The sequence below is a fragment of the Geotrypetes seraphini genome, chromosome 1 (assembly GCF_902459505.1).
Source record: "Geotrypetes seraphini chromosome 1, aGeoSer1.1, whole genome shotgun sequence".
In the NCBI taxonomy this organism is placed as follows: domain Eukaryota; kingdom Metazoa; phylum Chordata; class Amphibia; order Gymnophiona; family Dermophiidae; genus Geotrypetes; species Geotrypetes seraphini.
This window is the reverse complement of record NC_047084.1, coordinates 223,713,001-223,725,276: the sequence shown is the minus strand read 5'-3', so window position 1 is coordinate 223,725,276 and position 12,276 is coordinate 223,713,001. Positions and strand designations below refer to the sequence as shown.

The 12,276-nt window shown below is 42.4% G+C and overlaps 1 protein-coding gene across 7 annotated transcripts in view; it reads left to right on the top strand.

Annotated features, from left to right (window-relative positions):
* N4BP2 (NEDD4 binding protein 2) overlaps positions 1-12,276 on the top strand; it is a 225,373-nt gene that overhangs the window by 95,533 nt on the left and 117,564 nt on the right. For all 7 annotated transcript variants that reach the window (XM_033947102.1, XM_033947095.1, XM_033947076.1 and 4 more), the window contains one exon: positions 8,187-10,552. In XM_033947102.1, the coding sequence (XP_033802993.1) occupies positions 8,187-10,552 (2,366 nt within the window). The remainder of the gene's footprint in view (positions 1-8,186; positions 10,553-12,276) is intronic.

Genomic DNA, 12,276 nt, shown 5'->3' with positions numbered 1-12,276 from the left:
CTAAAGAGCTCCTTAAATTGCCTCTACATAGTCTCCTTAAGGAGGCTGTTTTTAAGAACTGGGAGATTCCTCTCACTCTTCCTATATCTCCAAGGAAGATAGACTCTTTATATAGAATACAATCCTGTCCAGTCTACTCTTAAAAAATCTTATGGTACCATAGTATATGCTATTGCTCCACCAGGATGTGAAGGCTGCACCGTGGACAAATTTCAGTTCCACCACTTCCAAAATTCTATGTTAGCCAATAAGATTCTCAGTTATAACTTTTAAATGTCATTTTACCTTAAACCACTCATTAAGAAATTGGCTGATTTTGAACAATATATTCTATTTGACCAACTTCCAGAATTCCAGGAGACTACTCATAGCTTTCTTCAAACCAGGAAGTTTATAGCAAGAATAACTTTTGATGCATTTGATGTGACATCCAAAGCATCGACTGTGTCTATGCTATGAGATGGCTTGCATAGCTGCGAGTCTCTGACATGGACATTAACTTTTGGGATCATTTAGTAAATATTCTTTGTCTTGGTGAAGAGCTGTTTGGGGACAAGGAGGAGGATGCCACTCAAAGATTTACCCAACATGAACAAAGCTGGACCACCTTAATGGGATTCAAGACTCAGCCTTCTAAATCTTCTCAGAGACCTGCTTCCTATTCATACGAGGCATTATCCAACAACCACATCCTCTTCAAAACCCCTACCACAGAAAAGGCAGAAATTACAAAAGTCTCAGAAACATCAGACTTCTGTTCCTCAGAAACCAGCTCAGTCTTTTTGGCATGCTTGTAGAGAACACAGCCACAATACCCCCTTCTCAGCCACCTCACCAACCCATCTTCTGTTATATCATCAACGCTGGACTCTCATTACCACAGACACCTGGGTCCTAAAGTCATTCAGGAGGGTTACTCTTCATTTCGTCATCATTCCTCCAAACAACCCTCCAAGAAAGTCCTCTTTCACATCTCAACAGAAGTCCTTGCTTCAATTAAATGCCGTAGAAGTAATACTCCCTACCCAGAAAAATCTTTTGGATTCTATTCCATTTATTTCCTAATTCCAAAGAAGATAGGAGATCTTCGTTCTATTCTCGATCTCTGAGCCCTCAATAAATAATTGGTCAAAAAAAATTTTGGATGTTATATCCCTGGGAATCCTATATACCACTTCTAGAATGAAATGATTGGCTGTGTTCTCTAGACTTCAAATGACACAGGAAAAAAATTTATCATCGTTCCTGCCCTGTGCTCGTGAGCTCGTCCCTGCCCCGTCCCCGTGAGCTCGGTCCCCGTCCCTGCCCTGCAAACTGTCAGATCCCATTCACACAAGCCTTGAATAATTATGATTTTATACTGAACTTGTTTTATTAAAGTATAAAAAGAGACAATATTCTGTGCAATTGTCATTTTATAAAAACAAATAATACAGAGCAAGGATCAACAAAACCCCTGTCTCCCCTCCCTTTCACAAATATCCCCTCCACTATTGTGAAAACTGAACAAGCCAAATTACTACAGAATGCTACACAGAAAAATCAAACCAACAGAATACTTCAGTCACACATGGCAGGAATAGTGTTAGGGGAGTTCAACTAGGGCAACTACCCCTGGTCAGGAGAGAACCCTAAGCCAGCTGGAAGCTAAAGAAGCACAGCCTGGGCTTTGCGGTCCCCAGTTATATCTAATACTAGCTCTAGCAGGATACATATTTCAAATCTAAAATATTTTAATCATAAAATATAAAATAAATTTATTTTTTTCTACCTTTTGTTATATCGTCATTTTATTCTTCAAATCACATTGGTCTCAGGCTTTGGTTTTGAGTTCCTTCTGTCTTCATCGTGGCATGGCTGGCTCCTGAAGGTAAAATAGGTGTAAGAGGAGCTGGGAAGGAGATGCAGAGTCTGACACAGGCGCAATTTTTTTTACCATAGGAGCAAGAATTTTCACCACTTCCCATGGAAGTTCTGCCCAAGAACCGCAAACCTCAGATACTGCTGGTGAGATGGCCAAACGGTGATGTGAAATTACGCCTCCTTGAAGTCCAGGGTAGAGGTCTTCATGGGAACATGACATGGGTCCCCGCCACAGCAAAAAGTGCCGGCGTCAGCTGACGTGCAACTTCCTGTTGCCGTCTCTATGCCGGCACTCCTGCCTTCCAACTCCTACTCCTGCCGCGTATGTCTCCGCACCCCCAGACAAGCAGCGGCAGCTCTGTGTGCTTTTAACTTCGGCACACAGCTGCCCCTAAGCAGTATTTTAACTGCGGTTTCATGAGGCAGCCTCGGGGCCTTTGGAAGGCTGGCCCACATTGCATCATTGAAATGGGCCGGCCTACCAAAGGCCCCGAGGCTGTCTCATGAAACCGCGGATAAAATACTGCTTAGGGGCAACTGTGTGCCGAAGTTGAAAGCACACAGAGCTGCCGCTAGCCTACACAGAGGAAACATTTGCTGGAGAGGGAAGGAGGGAAGGGAGAAGGGGTACTCCTGGACAAGGGAGGGGGAGGGGCTACTGCTGACAGGGGAGAAGGGAAAGGGAAGTGAAGAGAATTACTGTTGGATAAGGGGAGGAGGAAAGGGAGAAGGGGTACTCCTGGACAAGGGAGGGGAAGGTAAAGGGAAGGGATGAGAATAACTGTTGGATAAGAGGAGGAAGAAAGGGAGAAGGGTTACTCCTGGACAAGGGAGGGGAAGGGGCTACTGCTGCAGGGGAGAAGGGAAAGGGAAGGGACGAGAATTACTGTTGGATAAGGGGAGGAGGAAAGGGAGAAGAGGTACTCCTGCACAAGGGAGGGGAAGGGGCTACTGCTTACAGGGGAGAAGGGAAAGGAAAGGGATGAGAGTTACTGTTGGATAAGAGGAGGAGGAAAGGGAGAAGGGGTACTCCTGGACAAGGGAGGGGAAGGGGCTACTGCTGACAGGGGAGGAGGAACATTGGAAGGAAACAGCTGGCAGGGAGATTAGAGGAGGGGAAGGAGTCAGGGTGGAATGGAGAGATCAGATGAGGGAAAGGGGAGAGACAGGAATGACAAAGTAGAAAGAGATTGATGCTGGGAAGGGGGGTCAGATGAAAAATAAGGAAAGAGGGACAAAGATGCTAGATCTGGTGTAGGAGAGAGGGGCATAGAAAGAACGCAGATACCATATGGAAGGGGGAGGGGTAGAGGGCAGACAGTGGATGGAAGAGGCAGATGCTGGATTGAAGAGACAGAGGGCAGACGCTGGATGGAAGAGAGTGAAAAGAAGATGAAAGCAGAAACCAGAGACGACAAAAAGGTAGAAAAAAATAATTTTATTTCTATCTTGTGATTAGAATATATCAGATTTAAAATATGTATCCTGCTAGAGCTGATGTTAGACATAACTGGGGAGTGCAGAGCCCAGGCAGTGCGTCTTTAGCTTCCAGCTGGCTTAGGGCTGTCTCTGGCCAGGAGGCAGTTGCCCTAGTTCCACTCCCCTAACACCATTCCTGCCATGTGTGACTGTGGTATTCTGTTACATGATATTTGTGTAGCATTCTGTAATAATTTGGCTTATTCAGTTTTCTTGATAGTAGAGGGGATATATGTGAAGGGGAGGGGAGACGGGGGTTTTGTTGATCCTTGCCCTGTATTATTTATATTTATAAAATGACAATTGTACAGAATATTGTTTCTTTTTATACTTTAATAAAATATGTTCAATATAAAATCATTCTCCTCTTAAATAAAAAGCACTGTCACACAAATTCTTCTTCACACCTTCACAAGAGAATTAGAGATTAACAGGGTTCTCAAGTGCTCACAGCCATGGACCTGAATTATTTTTCAAAACCAATGGCTGATACCGTGAGCTATCATCGGTCCCGTTTATTTTCTCTATATCTCTGATTAGTGCTTATATTTTTTATATAATATTTTATTTTATTTTATTCTGTTTTATTTTGCCCTTCCCTTTTAGGCTGTATTATTTCTCCTCTTATTCTTCTTACTTATAAATTACTCTTAAAATATATAAATATGACACCAATGTTTTGCCATTCCATCCACTTCAGGATCACTTAGCTTTTTTTCTTCTCCTTAATTCAACTTCCTTTCGTTTAACTTCTTCAACTTCCTTTCATTTAACTTCTACGGAAGATCTCCGTTTCGCCCCCAGAGTTAAACACGGGGCTTCATCAGGAATGTGCCAGCATTTTCTCATTTTTACTCATGGCACAAAAAGTCCTCAAGGCAGAAAACCTCTGTGTAATACACTTCCTCACAGAGAGCCTGGTCTTTTGAAGAATTCTCTTGTGGTCTTTTGAAGACCAGGCTCTCTGTGAGGAAGTGTATTACACAGAGGTTTTCTGCCTTGAGGACTTTTTGTGCCATGAGTAAAAATGAGAAAATGCTGGCACATTCCTGATGAAGCCCCGTGTTTAACTCTGGGGGCGAAACGGAGATCTTCCGTAGAAGTTAAATGAAAGGAAGTTGAAGAAGTTAAACGAAAGGAAGTTGAATTAAGGAGAAGAAAAAAAGCTAAGTGATCCTGAAGTGGATGGAATGGCAAAACATTGGTGTCATATTTATATATTTTAAGAGTAATTTATAAGTAAGAAGAATAAGAGGAGAAATAATACAGCCTAAAAGGGAAGGGCAAAATAAAACAGAATAAAATAAAATAAAATATTATATAAAAAATATAAGCACTAATCAGAGATATAGAGAAAATAAACGGGACCGATGATAGCTCACGGTATCAGCCATTGGTTTTGAAAAATAATTCAGGTCCATGGCTGTGAGCACTTGAGAACCCTGTTAATCTCTAATTCTCTTGTGAAGGTGTGAAGAAGAATTTGTGTGACAGTGCTTTTTATTTAAGAGGAGAGTGAGTTTCACAAGATTAATCGAGAGGTATTCAATATAAAATCATAACTATTTGAGGCTTGTGCGGATGGGATCAGATGGTTAATGGGACCGCGGGGATGGGGCGGCAATGGGGTTTTTAAAAATTTCAGTCTTATTAGTTTGCCGGTCCACAAAATAATTATTTTATTTCCGCCGGTCCATAGGTGTAAAACTGCTTTAATGCACATCTCCATACACTCTGAACAAAGAAAGTTTTTTTGTTTTTGTGTAGATGAACAGCATTTTTTGAACAAAGTTCTGCCATTCAGTTTCACTTCATCTCCAAGAGTATTCACAAAGTGCCTGGTGGTGGTTGGATCAACCCTCCATACCTATAGGTTTCAAGAATTTCCACATCTGGATGATTGGTTGATAAAAGCTGCTTCGCCTCAAGCAGTGCACTCAGCAACATAAGTGACCATAGCTTTAGTATTTGAAATAGGTGTTGTTTTTTTTGTGTGTCTTGGATTTCTTTGCCTATTTGGTGTAGTATATCTTTCTTTTTTCTTTTAGTTTTAGCTTGTATTGTTGCTTTAGTTTTCTCCATGCTGTTTTCGTGAGTTCTTGGTTATTATTTCTCCATTTTCTTTCTAGTTGTCTGCATTGTCTTTTAAGTAGGAGTAGTTCGTTATCGAACCATTTGTCTGATCGTCTGCTAATTCTGTTTTTTGTTTGTATTGGGGCTAGCTCATCGAGGGTAGCTCTGCTTAGCCTGCACCATTGTGAGATGAAGTCCTTGGGGTTGCATTATTGGATTGTTGCATCTGTTTTAGTCCAGAATTTGGAGGGGGTCAAAGTATTTACCTTAGTTATAGGTTGATCTTTGGGATTTTGGTTTGGGGCCACTTTCTATTTGATGTTTGAATCTCTGGCAGTAAGGGCTGTTGAGTCATAAAGGCTGCGATGTCTTGTTGGTGACCTTTCTCATGTGTGGTTTGTGGGTCTAAAGTCTTGTATGTTAGGGCTTCGAGGAATGACAGTAGGTTTTCTGCTTGTTTGGAAGATTGGTCTTCGAGATGGAGGTTTAGGTCTCCTAGGATTAGGTTGTAAGTTGCCGTTAGTGAGTTTTGGTATATAAAATCTTCAAATTTGGATCTTGCTGTGTTCCAATTCCCTGGTGTTATGTAGCAGAGCATGCAAGTTATGGATCCTTTTAGTGTGGTGCATGAAAGTTGGCAGGCTAGTAGTTCCCTGTAAGGGGTGGACGTTTTGTCTAGTATATTCAGGTTTAGGGAGTTTCTGACTAAGATGGCTAGACCTCCCCCTCTTTTTTTTTCCCCTGCAGACCACTGTTATTTTGTATCCCTTAGGGCAGACTTCCGTTATCCTGGGATCTGAGTCTGATGTAAGCCAGGTTTCTGTGAGGAAGAGGCAGTCAAGATTCTCGTTTTCTATCCAGTCTTTTAGTGTTCTGTCTTTGGGCCTAGAGCTCTGATGTTTATGTAGGCACATGTAAGTGTGGTGTATTCTGTTTGTGCACCTTTATTGTTTTTGGTTAGATGAGTGGTCTTGGGTGAGGGTGTGGTTTCTTCCCCATGTTGGTATGATGGTGTGGTATAGGTCTGGCAATTTATGTTTCTGTCCACTGTGATTCTCCTGGCTGGGTAGTGAATTCTGTTAGTAATTGAAATAATTGGAATTGGAGAGGTGTTGTTTGCTGCTGCTTTCCAGTTGGTTAGGAGCAGGATGATCAGTAGGATAGTTTCCATTTGTTTTTGTGGTGTAGGTTTCATTGTGAAAGCTAGGAGGAAGGAATTTGTGAGAGTGCGGTTATAGTTAGTCTTTTCGGGTGGAGAAGTTGTTTTTTCTCTTGGAGGTTGTTGGTAGCAGGTGGTTGGTGTTTTTGTGTGATTGTGTGTGTGATCAGCGTTACTAGGGCTGTTGGGGGTGGAGCTAAAGGACACCTCACTGTTTTGGGTTCAGTCACAGGATGGCGGAAGCCTTCAATGTCATTCACATCAAAATATGTGTTTAAACACTTTGGCTCTCTTCATAACCTCCTGTTGCTATATTGTGTATTTAATTACCGTATTTTCACGCATATAATGCATGCTTTATACACGATTTTACAAACCGAGTATAACCATGCGCGTTATATTCGTGAGCACGTTGTACAAGTTCCCCCCCGACGTCCGATTCACCCCGCAGGACCGCTCGCAGCCCCACAGCCTCCCCACCCCACCCCATCATGGAGAAGCTGCCTACCGTTGTCCTGCTGCTTCCTCTGCCGGCGGTCCCGCCCCTTCTCTGAGCCCTGCGTCTGCGCTGCTTCCTCTGCCGGCGGTCCCACCCTTTCTCTGACATCAGAGAAAAGAAGCACCGCAAGGGCCGTTGGGGGTGGAGCTGGTCTCCCACACCCGACCAACTCCTTCCCTTGCGGCTGCTGCAGTCGGGCTGGGTTGGGGCAGCTCCCAATCCAAGAGGAGCTGCCCTGAAGAGGAAAATCTTTTTTTGAAAAGAAGCACTGCAAGGGCTGTTGGGGGTGGAGCTGGTCTCCTATACCCGACCAACTCCTTCCCTTGCGGCTTCTGCAGTCAGGCTGGGTTGGAGCAGCTCCAGATCCAAGTGTATGGTTTGTCCCATAGAGCACGTAGACTACTATTTAATTCATGACGTTGGAGCTCTGAGGGGGTGGAAGAGGTGGGTGGTTTAGTTTTCATTGTAACTTGTTACATTACTTAAAGCTTCCATGAAGAATTCACACAGATAGCTTTACATTGCCTGTTGTTTTGAAGGTTGTTATTTGTACAAGCATGTACATATTCTGTTCTGATATATATTAATGGAAAATCAATAAATATTATAAACCTAAAAAAAAAAGCAGAGGGGACACTAGCAGTGTTTCTATAGATCAGGTTCTTGACGGGCTCATACTAGTGTGGGTTTTCAGGACATCTCTTATCGAATATGCACTGGTTGAGGCAGTTTGTGTGTGCCAACCTGTCCTGAAATACTGAGTGATATGCTTTCCAGGACTGGAGCCCAATTTTATAGATTACTAATGAAAATATTAGTTTTCCACTTGGATCACTTGTTAAGCTTTTATATTTGTTTGTGGTGCTGATATAAAGGTATGCAGATAGAAATAATAGAATTGGTCTATTCTGTTCAGCCAGGTCATGAACAGCTGCAGCTGAGTTTGCTTTGTTTTTGTTTGTAAGTCTTATGTTTAAAACCATGGTGCAACGTTAATGTCAACCATTCCCATTTTTAGCAGCCCTGACAATGTTGTTTTAAAATTGAGTTTGCTGTTTGTGCTTGATTAAAGAAGTGTTCATAGTATAACTCACTGTTTGTTTTGTTTTTCAGGGGAAATACCTCTCATGGGGAAACTCACATGAAAGAAGAAAATCTTTTGACTTCATCTTTAACATGTCACCAGACAGCCGAAGAGGGAGAATCTGTATTGATGATGAGCCCATCACCATTGAAGAATGTCTTAGATTTCTCCACTAGCGATTCTGAAAAAGAAAAGAAAGAAATGGAAATTGGCATTGTAGACTACAGCTCTGATAACAGCAGTATTCTGAGCACTACAAGTGTATCAGTGGTAGATTCTGCCAACAAGTCTGCATATTTGGAAAGTCATGACGTTACAAAAGAAATCACAGAAAGTGAGAATACTGAAAAGGGAAGCAAAGGCAAAGTAGTCATCTCTGGAAATACTGAAATCTTAAGTGTCTCGTCTACTGGAGAAATGGAGGAAGTCAATGACATGGGGCCAAAAGAAAACCAAACTGATTGTGACTGGTGTTCCAAAGTACCCACAGAATCGGAAACAATTGATGAAAGCAAGTTCTCAACTTTGGTCTCATCTCTAAATTTTGTTGGTGATTGGCCAATAGAACAGTCAATGGGTCAGAGGGTCCTTAGAAATAAAAGAGCACAGCAATTTTCATCTATGCAAAGTTGTAATGAGGAAAAATCTAGCATTTCTTATCCTCTTGAATCTAATGAGATGGCAAGGGAAGATTTCAATGTGTGTTTAGATGATGATCTGAGAAATGTCTTGGAAAATAAAGCACAAAGCCATTCTGAAAGGCAAGAAGATAGAAGTTTTGCCTCAGAATTTCCTAGTCATAATTTGCTAGAAAGTGCTAAAACTGAGGTGAACATTCTGGCTGCTTGGCCATCCACTTTAGAGCAGAAGCCACAAAGGTCCCGGAGACCACAAAAACATAGTCTAAATGATGGTAAAACAGAAATTGGAATTAATGAACAAGTGGACATCTGTGAGCTACAAACTGTAGATATGTTTCAAGGAGCTTCTGGAGTTCATGGAGAGCTGCAGGGCAACATAACTTCAATTTGTCATGATGATGGTGCATCAACTATTGAAACAAAAGAGATGAAATATAAGCAAAATAGAAGGGTATGCAAACTGGCTCTCACGTTTATGAATAACTCTGTGTCTGGAACACCTGCAGATCTACTATTTGCAATAAACACACAGGAAAGTAATCCAGAATGGGATTTGTGCAAAGGAATAAACCAGTATTCACAAACTGAACCCCAAGAATTTGCTCTTGTTTGGAGAATAGAAAAGCAAAAAGCTATTCTTACAGAATCTACTAAAGTGCTGTCAGGCAAAGCTGATCAGTTCAAGCCAAAGGACTTTGAGCTTATTATGGATTTAGATTCTCAGGGAAAAATACCATATAGAGTTGTGCATGATAAAAGCACTTATGTAGAAGAAAGTGAACTAGATAGTGTGGATGAAATGGCAAACTTAAAAATTCTTTGTAAGCTCTTTAGATCAGTTTCATTTGATACATTGGAAGAGTTGTATGAAAGGTGCAACAAAGACATAGTCTGGGCCACAAACCTATTGCTGGATTCTGGAGAGAAATTATTCAAAGATGATGAAGATGATTACGATCAGGGAGTGTGTAAGAATGTTAATGTAGGGCCATTTAGTACTGAGGCAGAATTGAAAGCCAGTACAAACCCAGAAAAGGATGACTTAAAATGGGAGCAAACCAGAAAGGAGCCTGATGATTTTGTTCAACATTTTGAAAACAGAGCGTTGTCTTTCTGTGAGTCAGAAAGAAAAATTACATGTGCAAAACCTGAAGTATGTGCAGAACTATATGATGCAGCAGCAAGCCTGCCATTAAGTACTTATGTACAAGAAGCAGAATATGGAAATGATATTCTTCACAATGCTAATGGAAGACAATTTGAAGTGGACTGCATTAAGCAGCCTTTGTCACTGGTTGCACAGCCAAAACCCATAAATGATCTTAGTGCTGATTATGTTATTCAGGTCATAAATCAGCCGCTGGTTACTGTGTCTGATATAGAGACATTGGATGATGCAAACCCATCTTTGTTGGAGGAAGAAAATGCTTCAGAATTGGAAACAGGTGATGTTTCCAGCATGGATAATAAGTTGAGCCCAGTCTTGGAAACAAGCCAAGAAACAGAAAATACAAACCTTGAAGATGCTAACAGCTTTGAGGAAAATAAACATACTTTGGAATTTCTGACTATTGGTGTAGGAGGAGGTGAAGTAGAAAAATGCATGGCTCCTCAAAAGGAAGACGAAGCAAAGATACTGAGTGGTAAACTGGCATCATCTGATTCTTTAGAGTTTGATTGTCTAGAACTATCTCTATCATTTGAACTGGCCTCTCAACTAAGTGAACTATTCGGGCCTGTTGGAATTGATCCAGGTAAGTGCTTATAAATTGTATATGGAAATTAAAAGTCCATGCATGCTTCATTGTGAATGTTTGATAATGCTAAAAACAGAAAAGTGGATTGTGCATTTGTGCTAAAATTCTATTTATGAATTCATGTTATAGGAGCATGGCAGATTTGGTAGAAATAGTTGGGCATTCTGATAGGTTTCAAGATGTGATGTATAAGCCTTTATTATCGTATATAATATATTATCTTTGGACATGCAGGCAGCATATTCTCACATGTGGGTGACATCATTCACATAGCTTGGTACGGGCAGTGCTAAAAGTGTACTGTCACTTTAAACTTCTTAAGAAGCTTTGAGACTGCACGCACAAATGCCTTCCCGCCCAGCATCAGGTGAAAAAGTTGTGTTGTCCAAATTGCGTTGCCTTCCGCACGTATTTTTTGCCTTTCGGCTCGTTTTTCTTTTCTGTTTTAAAAAAAAAAAGAGAGTGAAACGATAGAAACATTAATTTCTTTAGCAACTCTCCAGACCAGCAGAGATTAATCTTACAAGCGGGTTATATCTCATCATGACCAGCAGGTGAAGACTGAGACAAAACTTTGGAATAGTACATATCAGGTGTCTCACCCCTAATTACCTCAGTCTTCTCTCAGTCTTCAGCAGGTGTTGGTGAGTTGTACCCATCTCCCTTAGTAGGGCTATTAGAATTTGTTTAGGGCTCTTTGTCACCTTTTTGGTGCCGGATTGAGCTTGGGTGGACCCTGTTTGTGGGTCCGTCTGTCCTTGGGGATGTCAAACCCGGCAGGTCGCGTGCTGGGTCCCTCCCCCACTTTCCTCCACCTCCCCCACATTTTTTTAGAGGTGCCTCAACAGTTAGCCTTACTCCCTGCAGCGTTCTTCCTAGGGCCTTTTAGCCAGGCACTCCGCCCGGCTAATTTAGATGACCGCCCAGCGAATCCTGCTGCTTCCACCGATGCTCCTTCCCGGGCTGACTCGCCACCGAAAATTGTGTTTGACTCCTGCCTCTTTTTTTTTTTTTTTGACAGCATGCGAATTGAACCCACGCTCCAGGGCTCTAACGTGTGCGTGCCGGCTTCCCTCTGAAACTGGAAGTTACATCCCATGGGGGGAGAGAAGGAAATCCGGCACGCACACATTAGAGCCCTGGAGAAACTTGCTGCTTTTACTTGCTTCGGGCATTCTTTGCTGCCGGGTCCTGCCTACTTTCTGTTTCCGTGAAGGCAGCACCTGGCAATGAGGAAGGCCCGAAGCAAGCAAGAGCAGCAAGTTATAAGCTTCCCTCCGTCACTGACCTATGGAAGATAGGTCAGCGATAGAGGGAAGCTTGTGACTCTGCCGATGGGAGGGATGGAAAGAGAAATGCTGCTGCTGCACCCAAGGGGGGAGAGGGGAATAGAAATGCTGCTGCTGCTGTACCCAATTGGGGGGGAGAGAAATGCTGCTGCTCTACACCCAATGGGGAGAGGAGGAAGAGAAATGTTGCTGCTGCTGCACCCAATTTTTTTTTCGAGGGGAGGGGGAAGAGAAAAGCTGCTGCACCCAATTGGGGGAAGGGGAAGAGAAATACTTCTGCTGCACCCAATTGGGGAGGGGATAGGGAAAGAGAAGTGCTGCTGCTGCACCCAATTGGGGAGGGAAAGAGAAGTGCTGCTGCTGCACCCAAATGGGGAAGGAGAAGAGAAGTGTTGCTGCTGCTGCACCCAATTGGTGAGAGGGGAGAAATTA